The 25,468-nt window shown below is 36.8% G+C and overlaps 2 protein-coding genes across 3 annotated transcripts; both read left to right on the plus strand.

The window, feature by feature from the left end:
- The first annotated feature begins 8,342 nt into the window (after nucleotides 1–8,342).
- LOC127806416 (tRNA(adenine(34)) deaminase, chloroplastic-like) lies at nucleotides 8,343–21,430 on the plus strand. Of its 2 annotated transcripts, XM_052343698.1 has the most exons (4): nucleotides 8,343–12,019; nucleotides 12,100–12,187; nucleotides 13,552–13,679; nucleotides 20,880–21,430. In XM_052343698.1, the coding sequence occupies exons 1-4, from the start codon at nucleotides 8,505–8,507 to the stop codon at nucleotides 21,148–21,150; spliced, it is 4,002 nt and encodes a 1,333-aa protein (XP_052199658.1). In that variant the 5' UTR covers nucleotides 8,343–8,504; the 3' UTR covers nucleotides 21,151–21,430. The 2 variants fall into 2 exon arrangements, with proteins under 2 accessions (XP_052199658.1, XP_052199659.1); XM_052343699.1 differs by lacking the exon at nucleotides 13,552–13,679 and having other exon boundaries at nucleotides 20,880–21,042.
- A 607-nt stretch (nucleotides 21,431–22,037) lies between these two features.
- LOC127805936 (lysine-rich arabinogalactan protein 19) lies at nucleotides 22,038–23,939 on the plus strand. The gene is made up of 2 exons (XM_052342786.1): nucleotides 22,038–22,928; nucleotides 23,671–23,939. The coding sequence occupies exons 1-2, from the start codon at nucleotides 22,173–22,175 to the stop codon at nucleotides 23,773–23,775; spliced, it is 861 nt and encodes a 286-aa protein (XP_052198746.1). The 5' UTR covers nucleotides 22,038–22,172; the 3' UTR covers nucleotides 23,776–23,939.
- Nucleotides 23,940–25,468: the final 1,529 nt, after the last annotated feature.

The following is a 25,468-nucleotide window of genomic DNA, read 5'->3' on the forward strand; positions in this document are numbered from 1 at the left end:
TTTACGTGGGTAAAAATTATTCGAAGCAGTATATGTTTAAGAATTTTATACGGCTAAATTATTTATATTACATGGTTAAATTTACTTAATGGAAGCTACGATTTTATTTATTGACAAGAAACGTTTTATTTCGCAATGGGATTACAAGAAAGGCAAGGAACGATCGTGTAAAGGCAAGCTCCTAACCCTTTCCTTATGTTCTTTAATTCCCGTGAGAGACTCCGTGGTTTCTTGTATTTTATCCCCTCCGTTTCGTTAATTCGGCACCTAGCATTATTTATTGGGTTGTTATTTACTGGGTTTAATTTAATTAAATCCGGAACTTTTAGAGTTTTATTTATTGTGTGCCTACGGGGGTTTATACCGTCCCCATTCCGTTCGGAATGATGCTGAACCCAACTTGGGGATTAGGTTCCTAGATGTGTGAGTTTATTTATGAATTTCTCGGGTATGGTTTGGCTAGAGCTATCGAGCAATGGGGTAGGGGTCGGCTGTTTGGAGACATTGGAGTAGACTATCGTACGGCCCTGAAGTGGACCGTTTAGCGGACACTCATAGTCACTGACCGTTGACCGGTGTCGGACACTGTAGACTAGCTTTGCCATTATGTGATTTACTACATGATTCGTTATGTTGTATTATTGTTCATGGCTTGATGTGCACATGGGTACGGGACGCATGTTGGGATTCTCATTTATTGAGTATGTTGGACACGGACATTCTAGCATGGTTAGATTACATCTTGCACGGGCATATGCATCGTGTGTGGTTTGCTATGTGGGCGGAGCATGGCCTGATGCCTGGATGTATGAGTGCTAGTGTATCACGTTGATACTCACTACGCCATTGCATTTTTATATGCATTGCATGGTTACCGACAATTTACTGGTCTCGGATGGAAGGACCGTTCCGAGGGAGCCTACGGATCGGTTATTCTGCAACTCAGGTGTCGGGAAGACTGACGAGAGCATGTGGGTGACGGGAGCACCGACCCTGGATGACGCACACAGGTTTGCTGGAGATATTTGTTGCTTTTTAGGGCAACAACAGGTTGAAATATGACTTGGGTGTCGGATGTTTTGTGTGGGCCCCAATGATCGGTGTGTGCTTTTATTTTGTTGTACTATTGTGTGGTAGTGTCTCATGACTTGTGTGTGCTTGGGGGGTTAGTGTTATGGTAAGAGTTTACTGGATATTTTCAGCCTGCAGCCTTTTTTTCTCTATGCTTGTTGAGTGTCTCAACTTACTTTATTTTTTATCATTCCAAGTAGTGGTAGCATGGGTCAAGGGTAAGGGAGGCAGCTTCTAGCGACATAGTTGGTATGGTGTACAAGCAGTCCCGTCAGTTCCTATCAACTCTAATGGTTGAGTAAGATTTACTCTATTATTTTCGACTATGTCAGGTTATTTCTCGTGTCTTGTGTATATCGGCATAGGAATATGTATTCATTTATTTATTTTGTGACCGATGTGCTAACGGGGTACTCGTAGTGCATGCATGTATATAGCTTAGCTTCCGTTGTTTTCATTCTCGTGTATGCATGCTAGGGTAGTTTTTGTCTTGTGTTTCATTCTTTCTCCTTTCGTAGGCGCTCGCGTTTGGGTAGTCCGGGTAGTTGGGATATCCGAGCGTGGGTGTTTACAACGCAAATATTTACATGTGTGTTATTAGGGGGGAGAATTCAGTTATTTTGATTAGGGTTGCAAATAAATCGAACCGTTTGTAAGTCGCTTAGTGTTCAACTCAACAAAAATTTGTTCGTTAAAGTAAATGATTCAACTTTGAGTCTAACTTTGAAGTTTAATTTGTAAATAAGTTAAAATTAAACTCAATAAAGTTTGTATATTTAAAACTTGCAAACATGTTTGATTAGAGACTTGTGAATATGATCACTTAAAAATTCACGAATGAATAATTTGTGAACAACCTCATTTGTAAATACATTCATAAATTTATATAATTTTATAAATATATTATTTATATAAAATTATCAAAATTTAAATTAATAATATTACTAAATTTAATATATTTAAAATTATTATATATATTAATTTAGTCATTTCCCTCGAGCCCAAGTTCGACCTTGTGTTGAGCTCAAGGTTGAGTCCAAACTTGGCCCGTTTACCTGGTGAGCTAAGCTCAAGCTTGAGCTAAGCTTTAAAGTTTGAGTTGAACTTGAGCTTTGAAACTAGTTCACCAAGTCAGTCTAAGCTTAATTTGTTTGCAACTCTAATTTTGATGTATTATAGAGTGTTTTGGCAATTGGGTTTATAATATCCCAAAATTTGAAAATATAATAATAGTATATGTTATTCTATGCAAATGAATGTAATAGCTAGGAGAAATTAAAATTTAAGTGAGGAGGCTGCGGTGGTGCCTGGAATAAATATATATATATATATAATTTGGGATGTAGTTTAATATTGGAGTTTATTGTATTAATGCTCATGGGAAATAAAAAAAATAAATAAATAAATAAAGAAGCTAGTGGAAGTATCCAGCATAATGGACGCCTAAGAGCATCTCTTCCTTCGTGAACCCTTAGCCATGCACCCATGTGCTGCCCATGAAGAATAAGATAAAATATAAAATTTCTATAAGGGAATAGCAGAAAAGAAATGGAAGGCGGTGGGTTGTGCTGGCTGCCACGCGGCAGCGTCTGATGCCTTAATTTTCTTTCCTTTTAAGGCCGAGAATGAGTTGTAAATTAAGGGGATTTTAACAGCAGGCAATGGGGAAAATTACAGTGAAGATGGAGCATCGCGTGAAGGCTGAAAATGGGGGAAAAACCAAGAGAAATGGTGGAAAATTCTGTATAATTGAGGTTTAATTATCTAGGTAAGCGCTGTAAAGTGTATAAATAAATTTTGTACGGTTAGATTTTGATTATAAGTTTGATTTTGTTAATTTGGGCGATTATCCTGTGTTGGGTTGGGTGTATTAATTTGGTGTGCAAGTATATATATATATATATATACACGTATTAGTGCACTGTGTGCGTGAGAGTGTATATCATTTTGATTGTGAGAGTGTGAGGGTTTGTGTTGCAGTGAGTGTGCCGTGTGCCAATTTATATATCTAGATATATATTTGTGTAATCACAGTGTGTGAGTGCAATGAAATTAGGATAAAAGGAAATGAAGGACTTGGCATAGCCGTGTATACAGGTTAATGGAGATATATATATATATATATGCATGCTAAGCAGAGAGTGATGTTGCATATTAGTGAGCTATTATTATAGATTAATTAATTATATACATTGAGAATGTTATTGGAGTAATATAATTTAAATTGAATATAGGATTCGTTGGGATTTTATTTACGGTGTGCCTACGTGAAATTTTAAACGGTTAAATTATTTATATTACACGGTTAAATTTAATTAATGCGAGTCAGGGTTTTATTAATCGCTATTAAACGTTTTACTTCGCAGCGGGAGTGCAAGGAATGCAAGAAACGACCGTGTAAAGGCAAGCTCTTAACCCTCTCTTCCTAATCTTTAATTCCCGTGAAAGACCCCGTGATTTTCTGTATATTATCACCTCCCTTACTTTAATTCGGCACCTAGCCTTATTTGTTGAGTTATTATTCATTTGTTTTAAGTTTAATTAAATCCGAGACATCTAGAGTTTTGTTTGTTGTGAGCTTACGGGGGTTTGTACCGCCCCCACTCCTTTTGGGAATGATATTGATCCAGCCCGAGGACTAGGTTCCTAGACGTGCGGGTTATTTATGATTTTCTCGGATTTATTTATGGTTTGGTTAGAGTTATCGAGCAGTAGGGCAGGGGTCGGTTGTTGGTGACATTGGGGTAGACTATTGTACGGCCCTGAGGTGGACCGTCGGGTGGACACTCCTAGTCACTGACCGTTGACCGGTGCCGGGCACTGCTGACTAGCTCTACCAGTATGTGATTTACTGCACGTTTAGTTTATTATTTTTGTTGCATGGTTTGGTATGCACATGGGTATGGGCTGCATGATGGGATCATCATGATTTGGTTATGCTTGATCACGGACATTTTAGATTGGTCAGGTTGCATCCAGCACGGGCATATGCATCGCATGTGATTTACTACGTGGGCGGAGCATGTCCTGATGCCTGGATGTATGGGCGCCTTGTATCACGTTGATGCTCATTACGCCATTGCATTTTATGTGCATTGCATGGATACTGGTAGTATTTAGTTCTCGGACGGGAGTACCGTTCCAAGGGAGCCTATGGCTCGGCTGTCGGGAGTACCGACAGGGACAGGTGTCGGGAGTACCGACATGGACGGGAGTACCGACATGGACGGGTGACGGGAGTACCGACCCGGGACAGCGCGCACAAGATGCTGGAGGTATTTGTTACCGTTTAGGGCAGCGACAGGTTGGTATGGGACTTGGGTGCCAGGTGTCTTATGTGGGCCCCAAGGACCGGTATCTGCTTTTATTATGCTATACTATTGTGTTGTAGCGTCTCATGGCTTGTGTGTGCCTGGGGTTTATTCTGGGGAGAGATTTTTGGCTTTGTGCAGCCTTCAGCCTCTCTTTTCTTATGCTTGCTGAGTCTCTCGACTCACCTTGTTTTTTCATCATTCCAGGTAATGACAGCGTGGGCCATGGCAAGGGAGTTAGCTTTTGGTGGCAGAGTTTGTATGGTGTACAGGCAGTCCCATCAGTCCCGGTCAACTCTGATGGTTAAGTAGAATCTACTCTGTTATTCTTACTGTGCCAGATTATTCCTCGAGTCTTGTGTATGTCGGCACAGGAGTCTGTATTCATTTAATTACCATGTGACCGCTGTGATAGCGGGGTATCCGTAGTGCATGCATGTGTTTAGCTTCGCTTCCGTTGCTCTCATTTTTAAGTATGCATGCTAGGGTGGTTTTGGTCTGGTGTTTCATTATTTTTCCTCTTCCGTAGGCGCTCCCGTTCGAGTAATCCTGGTGGTTGGGGATAGCCGGGCGGGGGTGCTTACAGGGTTTATATATAATATAATTTAATTAGACAAAATTTTATAAAAGCCAATTTAACTGTATTAGTTAAAATTGTCGACATTAATCGAAATAACCAAATTTTATTTTAAATAACTAATATTAAAAAAGTTTAGTAGAAATTCAAGAGATATTAGTAAATGTAATTATTGTGAAGGACATAAATCTAAGTTTATTGTAATAGCAATTCGTAAATAATCTAAACTTTGGTGATATTTTGTAAAATAATCATACACTTTTGTCAATTAGGTAAAAATTGAAACAATAATGTTAAAAATCAAATCAGAAACCAATTTTTTAAAAGTAATAATTCTTATATTTTTGTGTCATATTGAAATAAATTGTTAGTCTAAAAAGGGGTGAATTAAGTTACTCAAAAATAAAATTTGGACTTGTTGAAAAACAAAGAACTAAAAGAATAGAGCACACAACTCTTAGAGTGGTTCGACCGCATTGTTACATCCACTATATTACCTTTCCATAAATAATTTTTTAACCGACTTATTATGTGGCTTCTAACAAGATCAACTATAATCTCCTTTACATAACTTTTCAATGATCAATTGAAACCTTTATAAATATATAGAAACTTACAACGAAGAATAAAGAAACTTCTTTCAAATACAAAGATTGTCAGGATAAAAAAAATAAAGCTCACATTATTTGTTTTTAAAATAGACCAATATGACCAAATTACACATATATTTAAAAATTTGATTTAATTGTATTAGTCAAGATGCATTTTTAAATAGTTTGACAGATAAAATTGAATTACACATATATTTACATGTGTATTATTAGGAGTGAGAATTCAGTTATTTCGATTAAGGTTACAAATGAGGTTTTCAACTCAACAAATGCTTGTTTGAGTATGTTTGTTAAGATAAACGAACAAAATTTGAGTTTAATTTTAAAAATCAATTTGCAAACAAGTTGAGGTTGAGCTCAATAAAACTTGATTCATTAAAATTTGTGAACATGTTCACTCATAGACTTGCAAATATATTTAATTAGAGACTTGTGAATATATTCGATTAAAAATTTGTGAATAGCTCGTGAACAATGTCATTTATAAATATATTATTTAAATAAAATTATCAAACTTTAAATTATTATAATAATATCATTAATTTTGATATGTTTAAAATAGTTATATATATATTAATTTAATCATTTATGTTGAGCTTGAGCCCGAGCTAAGCCGAGCTTTAAGGCTCAAGTCAATCTTATGCTTAGAATTTGGTTTCTCGAGCCAAGCTTAGGCTCGACTCTGCTCAGTTTATTTGTAACCTTAATTTCAATTTATTATGGAGTGATTTCGCAACTAGGTTTATATATAATATAATATAATTGTATTAGTCAAAATAATTAAAATAAACAAAATTATCCACATTAAGCCAAATAACCAAATTTTATTTATAGTATTCGATTTTAAAAAGTTTAGTAGAAATTTAAGAAATATTAGTAAATATAATTATTATGAAGGACATAAATTCGAATTATAAAAGGTAAGTATAGTTTGAATAGAAAGTGGTTAATTTCTATATTAAATAATATTTTAAAATTTATATTAAAATAAAAAATTATGAAATGAAATTTAGCCTATTTTCATTACAAATGAATCCGAAGTTAGCTATTATTTGTTAAATATAAACTAATGATGAACTCGTGTGATACACAAGAGAATTTAATTTAAAAATAAAAAAATAAACTTGTTATTGTAAATAATTTTAATAAAATTAATAATTATAATTTTTAATCATTTATCAAATTTTAAGTTTAATTAATTATTCGCTATTTAATATGCTAATGAAAAACACTTTTAATTCAATATACTGTCATTCAATTCAATGTGTTAAAAAATAATTAACATATTAAGTAGGTCATTTGACAAAATACTTATAAATTTTTTTATTTATTATATTATATTTATTTATAAATAAATATTATAAAATCTATAATATTTCACTCAAATACGTTTGTTATTTTCTATTTATCATATTATAATTATAATTATAAATTAAAACTCTTAAATATGAGTAAGAATAAGTTTTTTTAATAATAACAAAATTTTAAAAATATGAATTTTGATTTCTTCCATAGTCTTAAAAGTGTGATACCTTAAATATTAATTAGCATTAAAAAACCCTAACAATTGACAACCTTAAATAATTTTTTTATGAATTTATTAAGATATCACATTTTTAAGACTATAATATAATTATAAATAGATAATTTTCTATGAATTAATTAAATAAATAGACATTTTTTTATGACTTAATTAACAGTTTAAGTTATCTATTAATATTTCTCATAAAACCCATGCAAATTTAATACAAATTTTAGAGGCAAAAAACAGCTTGACAGATTTTTGAAGGGAATAAAAATTTACAAACTATTCTACTTTAATATAATATATTATATATTATTATATTATACAAATATAAGATTTTATTTAATAGATAATTTGCTATGACTTAGTTAATATGTTAAATGTCTATTCATATTTCTTATAAATAATATTTATTTTTGATTGATTGACAAATTAATTGATGAGAAGATCTAACATAAAATATTTATTTTTGAATAATTAATAGCATTGAAAAATTTATGCAAGTTTAATATAAATTTTAGATGTAAAAAATAGTTTGACAGATTTTTGAAAGGAAGAAATATTTGCATACTATTCTACTATATATTATATATTATATAAATATATAATTTTTATATAAATAAATAATTTTTTGTGACTTAATTAATAGTTTAAGTGTCTATTCATATTACTTATAAATAGTATTTATTTTTGATTGATTGATGAATTAATTAAATATTTAATATTCATATAATAATGTATTCGAAAACCAATTATTAGCATTGAAAAACTCGTGTATTTAAAATTTATTATTAATTTTACAATAATTAGTACATATTATTTCAAAACAATTGAAAGATTTAAATTATTAATATAATAAGTATTAAATACAAATCATTAATGTAAGTTTTGAGAAAAAAATTTATTACTACTTATTATTTTAAAATAATTGAAAGATTTAAATTATTAATGTAAATTAAAAAATACAAATTATTAACGTAACAAGTATTAATTGTAAATCATTAATATAAATTTTGGGGGAATTTTTTTTTTTTTAAGACTCATACTTTTACGTGTATAAATAAATTTTTTTATTAAATTTAATTTAAAATCCGAACTATTGATAAACGGGTGGACTCGGAGTCAGAATCAACCGGCGAGGGGGGAGAGATCCAAGTCAAAACGCGGACCGCAGACGCCGAGTCAACTCAGGATGTGTTTTTTTGGATTGGATTTGGATCCCTTCAATTAGCCATTGCTGAGTTGGAACCCGTGTCTTGTCTTCTCTCGTAAGCAGCAGCTGAGGATTCTTTTGATCTCCACAGATGAATGCCATCGAAGATCCAGCTTCTCCAATTCAACAATCCGCCGAAAACCCACTTCTCCCATCAAGGTAAAATCCTGTTGCCGTCTCTACAGAGCCCAAAGATATGTATAATTCTTCTTATTTTACCTCAGTTCTATCACTTCGCTGCAAAGCCTCACTTCTCTGTCCATCCAACGATTACTCTTTCCTGAACGAAAGAATTGAAAGGAATTCATTCGGTGATTACTGTTACTTCCTGAATGAAAAAGTTGATAGTAACTTGGTTCCATTATCGTCGCCGTCTTCAATTTGTGTATGTTGTGGACATCCTCTTTATAGAGTGCTAATTAGCCCAGGGTTTTTTTATGGGTTGAGGCAATCGGCACTGCTTCAGAGGTCAGCCAGCAGACGGTTGAGTTTTGGCTGCAGAGAACGACGGGAGTCCTGTTGTGGGCATGGTAGAAGAGGGAGGTGGAAAGAGAGAAGATTTAGTCGTATGGTTTTGGAGGAAAGCAGTAAAAGGGATCGGTCGCGGGATTTTGATGATGCTGAAGTGATGCTTAGTTTGTTGACTGAGGAAGTGGGAGAGGAGTGTTTTGGTGCTAAGGGTAGGAATTTTAGTTCGTCTAGGAGGGTTAAAGTGGAGAATAGAGTTGGTGGTGCTGGTGGTACTTGTAGAAAGAAGACAGGAAATGTTGATTCCGGTTTGTTGGAGAGTAAATCAAAGCGTGGATTTGAATCTGTGAGGATTGAATCAGGGGGGAAGGAATATAGACGAAAAGAAGAAAATGGAAGAAGAGAATATGCGGGGAATTTTTTGCAGGATGAAAAGAGCAGGGAGAGGAAAGGGGGGTCTACTTGCTCGTCTTATTACACGTGTTCTTCTGTGGATGAATTTGAGAGTGACACTGAAGTTCATGTTACCAAAGAGGGTAGTGGAAAAGAATCAGGAAGTGAGCTTAAATGGGATTTAGAAAAAAATGGAGAAGTGAAATATGATAGAGAAATTCTGGAAGAAGGAAAGAAGGGCAGAGATATTGCAGGGGGAAATGGGGTTGTTATGCAACCAGGAAAAACTGCAGCAGGGTCATATGCAGCACCCCGTGGTTTTGAGTCTGATTGGAGAAAGAAATCAGAGAAGAAGCTTACTGAAGTATCGATTGAACAAATAAAGACCAGAGATAGCTCATCGCAGAAGCAATCAAGTTTGTTGGAGGTCCAAGAAACTGGTTATAGTCAGGCTTCTAGTTCTCATAAGCAATTTGATGAGATAGAAAAGAAGTCAACATTTTCTCTGATTATGGATGATGGAATAAGACAGCAATATAGTCAGAAAGGTGACCAATCCTCTGAAAAGTCTGAATCAAGAATGAAGTATTTTTCTCAGGCACAGGAAATTCATGGTAGTGATGTTGAAGTAATTTCTAGCTCTGAGAAGTATTCAGGTGGTAGTGAAGAAAACTTGAGTGCAGAAGGAAGTTCCATCCAGGAAACAAGACATGTACATAGTAAAATAGCTGGCCGTACTGCACACAAGGATGACGACAGAAGAAATTCACAGCAATACCATGAAGTCTCAGAAATTGAAGAAATCAATTCTGGAGAGACCTCTACCTCCCGGAGACAGTCTGAAGCTAGAATGAAGAAACAGGAAGACATATCAACTGTGATTTTGAGTTCAGTTCGGGATACAGAAGAGCGTCATGATGTAGCAGGTCAGTGGGACTCTAGGAAAATGGACTCACAAATAAAATTCCAACAATTGACTGAATTATCAGATGCACATGGCACAGCAGCTTCATTGAGGCATTCTGATACTGAAATGAAGAATGAAGAAAGTAATTTGAACTTCATTCTTTGTTCTTCTGAACAAGAAGCAGAGGAACAGTTACAAATGGGTCAACGAGCAATTAGCAGAAGGGAATCTAGAAAAACATACCCAGGCATGAACAATAAATCATCCGTTCATTCTAGTGATGCTCAAATTATAAACATCCAAGGGACTTCTGAAGAGAGAATTAGTAGTCAGGAAACGTATGTGGCATCAGTGGTGAAGAAATCAACTGCTGAAAGCAAGGAAGAACATATTTTGACTGAAGAAGGAGTCTTTGGGATTGGATCAACAAAAGAGACTCAGAGGCCTGGTACTGAGGTCACTTCAATCAGGGCCTCTAGTCCCCAAGAATCTTCGATGTTAAAAACCCAACCCATAATGCAGCCTAGTGGTGTGCATATGGGGAATAAGAGTAGCTCACAAGTAATAGTGATGCCTCCACCATCTCAAGTGGTAGCAAAAGGTCCATCGCAAGCCGGGCAAAGTAGTAATTTTGCAATCCAAGAGATTTCTGGTGCAAATTTGGAAAGTGATTTTGATGCTTTACCCTCACATGCAGAATTGGATGCTCCAGATTCACAACATGAAACATATATTGAGCCAAGAAGGGATGAGATCTGTGAGGAGCCTTTAGACGTCATTTTCCTTGAGGATGCACTAGGTTCGGCTGATCAATTTCATAAATCCTCTACGCTCTTTGTTGGTGATTTCATTGAGAAGGTGAAGAATGAAGTGTCAACTTCTGAAGTTGAAAATGTGAATGGAAATTCTGAAAAGGAATTGGTTAATGAAGTCCATGAGCATCAGTTGAAAAGCTCGACCTGGTATGATTCTGGAGAATTCCAATCAAAGGAGCATGGCTTGAGGCACTTGTCTTGGAGTTCTGGAGTAAAGGGTTCTTCAGATGAAATACGTGATCTGATAGATCCACCCAGTCAACAACATGCTGAGTCAGAAGGACCAGACGACAGTACCCAAACCGCCAATGTTGTTGCCAGGAGAACTGGGAGATCCTTGTGGAATATTATCTCAGATATAGTTTTGTTACGGTGGGTTTCACGATCCAAAAGCCACAATTTGACTCTAAAATCAGGTGGAAAGAGTGCATCAAATCAATCTGCTGGCAGCGAAACATGGTTCTCTGGTCATGAGCTGGATGAAAACAGTGATGAGAATGTAAAAAGGGAGAAGAAAAGCATCTCTCAAGAGTCCACTTCAGTTGATCAGCAACATCTAGGAACAATTCCCACTGGAAGTCCCAGAAAAGGGTCTAGCTCAGCTGGGTCTGAGGACAACAAATATCATATGAGAGTGGATGCATTATCGTCTTCAAGTCCCTCAAGAAGTGTGTCAGCCTCTGAAGGCAATTTGTCAGTTTCCACTGAGAAGAAGTTTGGAAGGAGTGTCACTGCAATGCCAGAATCATCAGTGTCAAAATCATCTTTACATGTAAGATCTCCTAATGTAGATGAAATTTCAGAAGGCCACAAGACTGATGTATCTGCAAGTGGTTCATCGGTGCTGAAGCAGCAATTGGTTGGTACTGGTCTAGGAGATGCGTCAGGGACTGAGGGCAAGGTTGGGGAATTGAAGCAAACAAAACTTCAACGGACCCATCAAGTCCCAAAAGATAGGTTTGATGAATGGGAAGAAGCATATAAACTTGAAAATGAGCAGCAAAAGATTGATGAAATGTTTATGAGGGAAGCACTGCTGGAGGCCAAAAAAGCTGCTGATATGTGGGAGGTGCCTGTTGGGGCTGTGCTGGTACAAAATGGAAAAATAATTGCTCGCGGGTGCAACCTGTAAGTTATTCTGTCTCTTCTATTCTCATTTTTTTTATTTAAATTTTTGTCTGGGTAATTGACTGTTATACTTATTTCAGAGTAGAAGAATTACGTGACTCCACTGCCCATGCTGAAATGATTTGTATACGGGAGGCTTCAAATCTGCTTCATTCATGGAGGCTTGCGGTAACTTCATGTTATTTCAAATCTTTTTTTTTTTTTTATTTCCTGGCATTTCATCAAATTCTTTTAGTTTAACACAGTTAGACCTTCAAAAGAGACGTGGAGACCTATAAGACCCTTGTGTCATGTAGTTTCTCTTTTAGAGTCCTTCAATTTCATTGATTCATTTTGTGGGTATGTGTATATTACCTCTTGCCCCTTCCCACATCCGGGCAATTTCTCATCATTATACCTATGATAAGAAGGGTCATAATCTGCACAAAATGATCCTACTTATGGTCAATAATTGGCACCAGTGTCCCATTTACCGTAATGCTTGGGGTGAAATTTGGTGCTAGTATATACAAAAACTGCACGATTTATGAATGCTATGACAACATCCTGGATGGCCATGTTTATTTGGCTATTGTTGTCTCAAAAATGTAATCTGGAATACTATTTGATTTACGTGACACAACGGTTAGAGCTGATTAGGAAATAGTATGCCAGCAGGATGTTTTTCAATTCTTTAAGTATTAAAGGCTCTGAACCTTCACACTTGTTACAATATCCTTGTAATGATGAAACAGTCAGGTAAAAACTCAAAAAGATACCAAGAAGGTTCTCTTTTAGCAGAACACATTGTTTTGAAAGAAGCAAAGCCTGTGAACTGTTCAACTGTGGTTTGACCCATTGTATCTCCAACATAAAAACCATTTAGCTGCTAATAGTCTTTGATTTCATTTAAAACCAAAAAGCATGTCGGAGTTTAACATGGCTCCATCTTAAGGTTTATGTTCAGACTCTGTATATCACTAGTCATGCTTGGTTACACACAATTTATGATATTTGAGTTGGCAGGCATACTCTAAAAGATGGGAAGGCTGTACGCTTACACCATCATATAAGCTAAAAGTTCCATCTTGTTTGTAGTATTCCTCACTTGGTGTTTATAAATAGTGCTCAGAATTTGGTTGCTTGAGAAGACCTTTATACGTAAGGATGACAAGCGTATTCCGCCATGTTGATGTGCTATATTTCTTTTCTTCCCCAGGATGATGACAAGAAATAAGTATAATATCTAAAGACAGTTATATTGGGCCATTGTGTATATACCTTGACTGCAACTGTAACATCCATTATAGTGCAAAACTTACAGGATTGAATCAATTATAAAATCCTTTATTTGCAATGAATGTTCTAAATCCAATGTGTTTTGGATTATTTACGCTTTGCAAGGCTAAGAATAAGTGCACCTTTCAATATGATGTCCAAATTAAAAAAAAAAGGCTTATGAATTTTTCAGTTAATAAATTGTTTGTTCATCATTCTAGAAGCTTCTTGATTGGTTATTTGCTTTAAGTTTACCTTCAATTTATTTTCCTCAGGACACTACCCTGTATGTTACACTTGAACCATGTCCCATGTGTGCTGGAGCAATTCTTCAAGCTAGAATTGACAGTGTTGTGTGGGGAGCTCCAAATAAGCTCCTAGGGGCTGACGGAAGCTGGATTAGGTATGCAGTTAACTGTTTGTCCTTGCTATTGTCATTGTTATTCCCGTGCACCTTTCCCTTTGCTTCTCATTCTTGCACAAAATGATATAGTTTGTGAAACGAGCCTAAAAAATAATCGAATGCTTGAATCAATTCCATAAAACACACATGAAAAATATATACAGGTTGTGTCCTACTTTGTCTCCTATAAAGTAGGAGAAGATTTAGGATATCTATCTCCTAGAAAATATGATAAACTATCTCCTAAAACTTAGGAAATAAATTTAAGATTTACAACAAGAAAACTCTAGGATTATCCAACTTCGACCCTGAGTTATCTCTTCATTTATCCGCATCTTCTGCATTCTTTCTTAGCTTTGAGGTCTCTTTAGCTTAGGATTCTCTAATTCCATCCAACACTCCCCCCCAACCTGGAGAATAGATGCAAGTCATTCCCAACTTGCTAATTAATGATTCAAACCCTAGTCTTGCAGTTGCTTTTGTGAATACATCAGCCATTTGATCAGTGGTAGGAATATGAGACAAACTGATCCCACTTTCTTCGATCTCCCTTTTTATAAAACTTCGGTCTGTCCTCACATGTTTCATTCGGTCATGCTGAACCGAATTTTTCGCAATGTTGATAGCTGATGTATCATTATAAACCCTTGTTGGTAGAGTTAAGGGTATCCCCAAGTCTTCCATTAGCCTTTCTAACCAGATTATCTCACAAATTTCTTGAGCTATGGCTCAGAATTCGGCTCCAGCACTGCTGCGGGCCACCACTGATTGCTTCTTGCTCCTCCATGTAACCGCATTTTCCCATAGCTTAGTGTAATAACCCGAGGTTGATCTACTGTTCTCATGAGACCCTGCCCAATCTGCATCCACAAAGCCTTCAATTCCTCTTTCCTCTGTCTTCTTGAATAGTAATCCTTTCCCAGGTGTTCCTCTGAGATATCTCAAGACATGAAACACAGCTTTCAAGTGCCTTTGAGTAGGAGAATGCATATATTGACTTACTATACTTACTGCATAGGCTATGTCTGGCCTAGTAAATGACAAATATATTAGTCGTCCAACCAATCTCTAGTACCTCTCCTTATCTATGGGGGTATCATCCCCTTCCTCGTCAATTTTCCAGCCCTTTTCCAAGGGAGTCCCAGCAGGCTTGCATGCCAGCATTCCTGTATCTTTTAGTAAATTCAGGATATATTTCTGCTGTGAAATGAATAATCCTTCCTTGCTCGCTACCTCAATTCCTAGGAAGTACCTCATAATTCCTAGGTCTTTTACCTCAAATTCTACCCTCAATTGCTGTTTCAAGCTTTCAATTTTCTGTTAATCATCCCTTGCAACAATAATGTCATCAACATAAACAATTAGTATAACTTTCTTTCCTCTTGCCGTGTGTTTTATAAACAAGGTATGGTTGGCTTGCCCTTGTTTATATCCCACTCGGTTTAAGATCATGCTAAATTTCTTGAACCAGGCTTTTAGGAACTGCTTTAATCCGTATAGGGACCTCTTAAGGTCGCACACACTGTCACAACTAGTTCCTTGTTCAAAACCTGGAGGCATCTTCATGTATATCTCCTCATCCAACTCATCATTTAGAAATGCATTTTTTATATCAAATTGAAACAATGGCCAGTCTAAATTAACAACAAGGGAGAGTAATGCCTGAATGGATTTAAGTTTGGCCACAGGAGCAAAAGTCTCCTCATAGTCAATCCCATAGGTTTGTGTAAACCCTTCGGCCACCAATCTAGCCTTGTATCTTTCAATACTTCCGTTTGCATTATGCTTCACAGAAAAAACCCATCTATATCCTTCTACCTTTTTGTTTGAAGGTAGTTTTACAGTATGCCAAGTATTGTTTTTAACCAAGGCATTCATCTCCTCCATATCTGCAGCTTTCCACTTAGGGTCATTAATAGCTTCTTGGACATTTTTTGGAATTCTAATGTTGTCAAATTTTGCAACAAACCCTTTGAATTGAGGGGATAATTTAGCATAAGTCATGTAATTAGACATAGGATACTTGACACATGATCTTACCCATTTCCGTAGAGCAATAGGCATAGCCCAATCCAGGTCATCCTTGTTTGCAGCACCACTGTCATTGCTGTGAACTTCTGTGCTTTCCTCTCCAATGTTGTCCTCTGGTGGACCAGCCTTTGGAAGTGATGGTTGACCATGCTGAGACTGAGAATAGCTTTTAGGTCATCTTGAGTATACAAACAAAGGGTTGTCAGTTGAACAAGGACTAGGATCAGGAGAGGAAACAACAGGACTGGGAGAAGGGGCTGTAGTTTTTGGCTTAGAAGGAGATGAATAACCAAGATTAGAGGGATTAGAAGGAATAGGATCTACCACTATGCTATCAGGAATTGATGCTCCCCCTTGAGAGCATACTAGCTGATTAGGATCAAGGGGAGGAAATAAGGGAATAGGAGTTTCTGATGACCGTTGAACCTCAAGAAAAGGATTGGAAGCTAGTAGAAAGATAGGTCTTCATAAAAAGTGACATTAGTGGACACAAGGATTTTTCTAGTGTTAGGACAATAACACTTATATCCCTTTTGAGAGGGAGAGCACTCGATAAAAATACATTTGATGGCCTTGGGATCCAGTTTGGTTTGAGAGATATTGTTGTTGAGTACATACACAACATAGCCAAATATCTTAGGAGCAAGAGAATTTAGGAAAATAGTATTTGGGTAGAGGTCACCAAGGACATCAAGAGGGGTTCTGAAACTCAAAGTTTTAGAGGGAAGGCGATTAATCAAATATGCAGCTATGAGAACAACCTCTCCCCAATAGGAATAAGGAACATTGGTAGTAAATATAATAGCTCGAGCCACTTGATGTCTATTTTTTCTTTTAGCCACACCATTTTGTTGTGGTGTGTATAGGCATGAGCTTTGATGGTAAATACTATGTTCAGATAGGTAGTTGGTAAGGTTATGAGAGAAATATTCTCGACCATTATTAGTGCGAAGGATGTGAATTGAAGTTTGGAACATGTTCAAGATAAATTTGTGAAATTTCTTGAAGATGTTGCTTGCTTTGGATTTTTCCCTCATAGGTACACCCAACAAGACCTAAAATGATCATTAATAAATGTTATAAACCATCTAGAATCAGAAACATTTGGGTGTTTAGATGGTCCCCAAATATCACTGTGGATCGAATGGAAAGGTGTAGATGGTTTATAGGATTTAATGAGATGGGGAGATCAAGAGTGTTTTGCAAGAGTACACTGCTCACATGAGAAAAATTGATCTTTATTGATGAAAATTTGAGGGTACAACAATTTTAAATAGGGAAAACTAGGGTGTCCTAATCGTTTATGCCACAATAGAACTTTGACATTCGTTGTGACTATTAGACCAGCCTTATTTGTGGAAGAGGCTAAAGCATCCTTTGTCAAGTAGTATAGACCATCCCTTGCCTTAGCACTGCCAATCATCCTCTCCGATGCTTGGTCCTGAAATAAGCAATAGGATGGAAAAAAAGTGATACAACAATTCATATCTTGAGTGATCTTATTGATTGATAATAGATTGCATTGTAACCCTAGTACATGTAGGACTGATTTTAACTTCAATTCAGAAATACACACTGTTCCAAGTCCTAGGGCAGGTGAGGTTGTGTCATCGGCCATAGAAATACCAATAGAAGTGCTAAAAGGAGTATATTTAGTCATTGAGGAGGCTGGACAAGCCATATGATCTGATGCGCTGGTGTCCACTATCTAGACATTCTTAAGAAACCTTTTTGAAATTAGAGAGTAGGGGGGAATTACCTTGCACGACAGTAGATGCCGTAGGAAGACTTGGGGAAGTTGTACCTTAATTGAGCAACCTATATAAGGCCTGAATTTGGTCCTCTGTCAGGTTGAGATTGGTGTTTTTCCCGATTTCTATTAGTACATCTACTATGTAAGTAGATCGTGTAATCTCCCTCTTGTTCTGTGGCTTCCAGTTAACTGGTTTGCCATGGATCTTCCAGCATGTCAACTTGGTGTGGTAAGGTCTTTTGCAGTGGTCACACCATTGTTTGTCCTTTCCTAGGCTCTTTGGTAGGTTCTCTCCTTGTTTGAAAATAGTAAGAGCCAAATTCTGATAAGTTAAGGAAGGCTCACTTTGCTGATTGAGCATAACCTTATGTCAGCTTTCTTCCCTCCTTACTTCTGAAAAAACTTCCTTGAGTGATGGTAGAGGCAAGATCTTTCCTCTAACTTCATCCAAATTAGGGTTAAGTACACGTAAAAAATCAAACACATGATCTTTTTCAATCATCTTGTTGTATTTAGCACTGTCTTCTTTGTATTCCCAATCAGCAATGTAGAATAGATCCATTTCATGCCATAATTCGACCAAAAGATTAAAGCAATCAGTGACATTTAGAGTATCTTGTTTGGTTGTTCTGATGGTCGACCCAATCTCAAAGCATTGGGATGAATTTTCCAAGTCGGAGTACATCTCTTGGACTGAATCCCATATTTCCTTTGCAATCTTGTAGAATAGATAAGTCCTATCTATTTTAGGCTCCATTGAATTTATCAGTCAAGCCATTATGGTGGAGTTTTCTGCCTCCCAAACACCATAAGTGGCTGTTGTGGTTGATGGAGGAGGAATAGAACCCATTAGATATCCGAATTTGCCATTTCCTTTGATTACCAACATTATGGATTGAAACCATTCTTTGAAATTACTCCCATTCAATTTGTGATGAGTAATCTACAGAGGATTGTGATCAATTGGATTGGTGGAAAGATTTGTTATAGCAGATGGAGGACTAAGAGTGTTTAGAGAGCTTGTGGCTGATGCGGTTAGGATAGGGTTTTGGTGAGCTTCATCCATATTCTTGTGCACAGTCTTGATTCCAATGTTATGAGTAATTAGAACCTAGCTCTGATACCATGAAACAAGCCTAAAAAATAATCGGAGGCTTGTATCAATTCCATAAAACACACATGAAAAATATATACATGTTGTGTCCTACTTTTTCTCTTATAAAGTATGAGAAGATTTAGGATATCTATATCCAAGAAAATAGGATAAACTATCTCCTAAAATTTAGGAAATAAATTTAAACTTTACAACGAGATTTACTACAAGAAAACTCTAGGATTATCCAACTTCAACCATGAGTTGTCTCTTCCTTTATCTGCATCTTCTGCATTCCTTCTTGGCTTTGAAGTTTCTTTAGCTTAGGATCCTCTAATTCCGTCCAACAGTTTGTGTTATACCAATTACTTGCAAAACTCGATAGAATATGTTTTCTCGTGCACAGAGATTTTGACTTGGCTATTTTCATTTTGCTCTAAACACCTTGTCTTGAAGTTAAATTACACTAGACCTGGCAGGGGAAGACCTTTTCACTTCTCTTTGCATTTTTATTTTATCGTTTGTGTTGGTATTGTTTATGGAGAAAGAAGAAAAGGGATGAAGCAAATTTTATTGAGTATTTAATCACTTATTTATATAACTTATTTAAACAGAAAAAATATAAAAAAAACAGCCAAATCTGCTGTAACAAAAAATTCCTAAAAAATAGCTGAAGACTAGATCAAGCCTAACACAACTTTGACAACTTCAATTCCATGTCAGCATTAAATCATAACTTATTTGACTATTTCAGCAGCATCATATGTCATTATTCAACACTCCTCCTTGACTTTGAGGCTGCAAATGCAAAGCATTTTAATTTTGGCATATCTTGGATATAGCATATGGACATTTTATGGTTTTATAGTTATGAGGCATAGGTATGGTTATGGGTTTTGGGGCATAGGCATTTTTTTTGGGCATAAGCATTTTTTTTTTTTTTTTTGGCATAGGCATGGATATGATTTTTTTTTAGTAGAGTTAAAATAACTCTTCCTTCTTATATTGGTCAGCAATAGCTCTAGCTTCTCCTTCTTGTTGTTGTGATCTGCACACAATTGTGATGTGATCTAATTGACCACATTTGTTGCATTTTACATCGGCCCTCCACCAACACTTGTGTTGTGGATGATTAGTTTTTTTGCAGTAAGGGTAAGGTGGATAATTTCCACTATTGTTGTTTCCAGCATTTGCAAGCTTCTTGTTGTGATTCCAAACCTTTTTTTTCACCGGTGGGCCTTGTTTGTGCTTGTAAAGCTCCTTCGATGGCTCCTCCTATTCTCACAAGCCTTCTTTGTTCTTGAACCTGTAAAGCATTAAGTAACTCTGCCAAGAAAATGCTTGACAAATCTTTTGCATTTTCTAGAGAAGAGATAGTGACTTCATACCTCTCTGGAAGTGTAACAAGTATTTTTCAATGATTCTTTGATTAGAAAAATCCTTACCTAACAACCTCACTTTGTTAGCAAGGCTAAGTAACATGTCAGTGTACTCCTTCACAGTTTCTGACTCCTTCATTCTTTGCATTTTAAACTCTCTGATCAAGTTTAACATTTGCATATTCTTCACTTATTCATTGCCTTGGTATTCTTTTTTGAGATGATCCCAAATGGCTTTTGCTGAAGACAAGTTCATGATTTTTGTGAAAATATTGGGAGAAACTGCAACATACAAGTAGGCCATGGCTTTAGCCTTCCTTGTTTTCCTCTCCTTGTGAATCTTTATTTGGTTCATAGTTGGATTGGCCGACAAATCAGTGACTACGTAATCTTCCTCAACTGCTTCCCAAAGATCTTGTGCCTTGAGATGGACTTTCATTTTAATAACCCATATTTGATAGTCGTCGCCACCAAATATCAGTATTACTAGCATTCCGTGACTTGATTCTGCTTCCATCTTTGCAGATTGTTGGCTTGAATTTGAGTGTTTGTGAATATGGTTTTTTTTGTTTTTCTCAACTCACAGGTCCCTCAAGAAAAATGCTATGATACCACTTGTTGGTATTGTTTGTGGAGAAAGAAGAAAAGGGATGAAGCAAATTTTATTGAGTATTCAATCACTTATTTATACAACTTACTTAAACAGAAAAAATATAAAAAAAAAACAGCCAAATCTGCTGTAACAGAAAATTTCTAAAAAATAGCTGAAGACTAGATCAAGCCTAACACAACTTTGACAACTTCAATTCCATGTCAGCATTAAATCCTAATTTAAATAACTATTTTAGCAGCATCATAAGTTATTATTCAACAGTTTGCTCTATTTCCCTTTCTCCTTTTTTGGTGGTCTCCTTGTGCTCTGATGTTTGTTCAACATTTCACAGGCTGTTTCCTAATGGGGATGAACCCGGAACTGGCTTGGATCCAACAGACAAACCACCTGCTCCGGTCCACCCATTCCACCCAAAGATGGCAATCAGGCGAGGCGTATTGGCAGCAGAGTGCGCCGAAGCAATGCAGCAGTTCTTCCAACTGAGAAGACAGGAGAAGAAACCCAATACTCCAGCCACACCCCCGCGTCTTCCCATTTCAAGTCGTCCTATCAAGCTTTTCGCCAAGATGCACGATGCGTTCCACATTATGTTCTGTTTGTAGTGGCTCAGACAAAGCTGTTTTTCCCGCTGTTCTCTCTGTCGCAATTTATAGCATAGCAGTTCATCGTGCGAGGCAACCCGGGGTTTGCAGAATGGCCCTTGTGTAGACTGCATAGCTCAGCAGGAGAGAGTAAAAGCGTGAAGTGGCTAACCTAACCCACCCCAACTGATCTAGCCGGTTGGTCAGGTTGGTTCAGTTCTTGGGTCATTCGGGTCTTTTGTAGCAATGAAACACTGCTAAATGATATCAGTTTCTGTGAAAGAATGGTTACATCTTTCAAGCTTGATCCATATCCCATCAAATGAAGCTTTTAAACACAAGCATATGGAATGGTTGATGGCATTGATGATGTAGATGGCAATGGCAGATGGCAATCTAAGCATCAATCCAAATAGTAAAGAGAAAGCAGACCTCTTCCCATAGATTTCTTTTCGTTTCTGAAATGGATTTGGACTCCGCACCAAATCTTAGGTCTTGTGTTGAGATCAAACATTGAAATGCAGACGAAGGTTGGTGGTGTTTGTTATCACTACTAACCATCACGTTATTTTGGTGAGTAAAAACAACATTAAAGATCAAAGGCAAACGCTAATTACAAATATTATATATAAATATATATTTATTATGAGTTGTCACATTATTTTATCAAAATTTTAATTAAATTAAGTTAAAAAAATATTAACTCAATTACGTCTCGACTCTTGAGTCTAAAACACCTTAATAAATCTCATTCTTTTGAATATGACATTCATTGGAGGTTGTAGATTCATTAGGAAACAACCCATTTACATGCAATTTAGAGCAGATGACATGGCTGGATTTTCCAGGAAAAAGAAAGAAAGAAAGAAAGCCAAGATTTCATTAACCCCAACACTGATGAAAGATTGAAGCTTTTTTGGGGACTTCAATCATTAGAAGAGGAGTAGCATTCAGGTGAGATCAACACTTCACCAAACTCTCTGTTTGTTGCACTGTATATAACCTCCTTTTCTTCCTGCTTCCCATCTCCATATCCGCCTTCAATGGCTCCCCTCTGCTGGGCTTTGGCTCTGGCCTTCCTCTGCACCGTCCATGCTCAGCCGCCCGCAGCCTCCCCTTCTTCCACTTTGCCGGCGACGACGCCACCTCCGTCATCTCCCGCCACCCCTACTGCCCCCACTGTGCCGCCAACAACGCCGCCTCCCACCACCACCCCAACTCCGCCCACTCTGCCGCCGGCGGGGCCGCCTCCCCCTACCCCCCCTGCCACAAGTCCAGCTGCGCCGCCTCCTACAGCCACTCCTACTTCTTCATCGCCAGCCCCCCAAATGCCGCCACCACAGCCACCGCAAGCTCCGCCAGTCTCTAGTCCGGCATTGCCGCCGCCGCCTGTTGCTTCACCGCCTCCTGCGTTGCCGCCACCCCCGGTTGCTTCTCCACCCCCGGCCTTAGCGCCTGCTTTGCCGCCGCCGCTGCCATCCCCGGCGCCTGCCCAACTGCCTCCGGCGCCAGCCCCGGTGGTGCAGACGCCTGCGCCGGCACCAGCTAAGGTGGCGCCGGTTCCTGCACCGGTGCCTACACCGCCGCCACCAGCGCCAGCCCCGGCCCCCCCACCTGCGCCACCCATTGAGTCACCGGTGCCTACACCAAAGCACCATCACCACCACAAGAAGAAGAAGCACAAACACAAGAAGCATCATGCACCGGCTCCGGCACCGACTGCAATGGCACTGAGTCCTCCGGCGCCGCCAACACCTCCAACCGCGGACGACACAGCACCAGCACCATCCCCCGATCTGGTAATCAACCCATTATTTATTAGGATAGCTTTCATACTAATTTGTTAAAAAAACACTTAAACAGAGGCATAGATTAGCTCATACATCAAAAAGATCAAAGATTTTAGCCAAACAATTCACTAACTCGAATTTTTTCTTACAAAATCTTGGTTTTTCTTTTGGGTTCACCTATATATCGGATCTAGTCAAGTTTTTTTCTCACTTGTTAGGATTAGTTCTCGAACTTATGTGATTTAATCTCAGTATTTATGTTCATGATCCCACAACAATGAAATGATCCATTTAATATAGTTTTTATATAACCCTCAAAAGTAGTTTTCGCACGTAGACAACCATAAACTCTCAAAAATCTAATTTTTAAATAGATAAAACTGAAAACCTTTGCAATTATAACGACTCCAAAAAAGTAGTTAGTCACACTTTCATGGTGCACTCCAAACTTACTTCATAACCCAATTTCATCTTCTCACATATTAATAAGGGTGTTTGCTATAATCTCGTATTAATTGGTATAAAACCCTCAATTAATAAGGTGTTTGTTGTAACCTAGTGCTAGTAATCCCAAGATCTCTAATTCAAATGTTGTGCTATTCTCCTGCTAGATCTCTATGTGTCCAGATAAATTAGGTTTTATACTATAGATTCGTACCTGTTTATATCTTATTTGAACTCTCAATTATTCTACAAAGGTACTAAATTATATGCTTATAACCCAACTTTCTGGACTGTAATATGGGTACAGAGCGGAGCAATTGCACCTAAGTGGGAAGGCAAAAGCACTGGAAAGTGGGTGAGGATTGGAGTGGCAGTTGTTGCTGTTCTTGCTGTGACAGGCTTACAGTTTTGAGAATGCTGTTTTGTGGGTTATATATATAAATGAATGGTTATGTATAGCTGATGATGAAGAAGAAGACAAGATTGAAGATGAGATTCATTCATATTTAATTATCTGTTCATAAGCATAGAGAAGAATAAAACTAAAGATCATGAGCAGAGATGCAATTTCCATTATTAGTTCTTTTAAATCCGCCCTCCTCTTGAAGAATTGTGGTGTTGTAATGCCAAATATGTTGCAGTAACCCAAAAATTTCAAGGCACGAAAACTCGTTTTCTTTAATACTTTGTTTGTCCCAAAATACAATGTACAAGGGATCCAAACAATCTTTCAAGATACAATAGAATCAAAATTAATATTTGTTGGCAAATGTGTAATTCTCAACAACAAACCCGAGCATATGGAATTAATAACAAACACAAGAAGCTTTGTATTTTAATTTTGTAGTAAAAGAATTGATCTTTGAATGTACGAAAATTATGAAGTTTTATATAAGAAAGTAGGAGAAGAATAAGGAAACAAACAATATGAATTTTCAAGTGTTTTGATTCAAGAATATATCAATCAATTTATAGATAGTGTTATAACCCTTCACCAAGGGTATAACCATTCATATGTGTTACAATCCTTCACCAAATGTTACAACTAATTCTTATGTATAAATAGAATTCAAACGAGTGAAAGGCTACAACCTCTAGTTTTTTGACTTGGATCCCAAAATACAAGCATCCACGATACAATGGAATCAAAAGTAATGTTTGTTGGTGAATGTGTAATTTCTGACAACAAATTTGAACACACGGAATTAATAATAAACACAAGAAGTTTTGTATTCTAATTTTACAATAAAAGAATAAAAAGAATTGATTTTTGAATGCACGAAAATTATGAAGTTTTATGTAAAAATGTAGGAGAAGAATAATGAGAGAGAAATAATATGAATTCTTAAGTGTTTTTGATCTAAGAATATATCAATTTATTTATAGATAACATTACAACCTTTTACCAAAGGTACAACCATTCACCAAAGGTACAACCATTCCTATGTGTTACAATCATTTACCAAAGGTTACAACTAATTCTTATGTATAAATATAATTCAAACGAGTGAAAGATTATAACCTCTAGTTCCTTGACTTGGATCTCTTCCCAAACATGTCAATCATGTTACAATAAATTCTTTTTGAAAATCTCTCCAACAATCCTCCACCATTTTCAAAATGAATCAAGTTTTGAAAAACTCTTGTGTAAGTTAGCCAAACTTATGCATAAATGAAAGTGTATTTTGGACTTGAACTTTCACATGGTGAAAGCATTTCAAATGTCAACCAAGGTGGCATGGTGACAAGTTTTGAACCAGCGACCCCTATCTGATTAACTGGAAATACCTCATGCACTTGTTTGAATGTCCTTATTGTGTTCATAAGTACCGACGTAAATATGCCATCTGTCTCATATCTTGGTTTTCCTCTCATGAATATTTTGAGTAGTTTGCTAAATCATTTTGGAGACAGCACCATCCATGATATTCATATAGGTAGGCTTATAAAAAATGCCAACGTATCTAAAGCATTTTATAGATATCTATATAAGCCTATTAAGAGCAAATCTCAACCTTCCATTATTGATACGTTCTCAAACATTTCTATCTTGGGATTAACTTAAATGTTTGCAATAACTCATATGACGTATTTTACTCATTGAA

This window comes from Diospyros lotus, chromosome 7 (genome assembly GCF_014633365.1).
Source record: "Diospyros lotus cultivar Yz01 chromosome 7, ASM1463336v1, whole genome shotgun sequence".
Taxonomy (NCBI): domain Eukaryota; kingdom Viridiplantae; phylum Streptophyta; class Magnoliopsida; order Ericales; family Ebenaceae; genus Diospyros; species Diospyros lotus.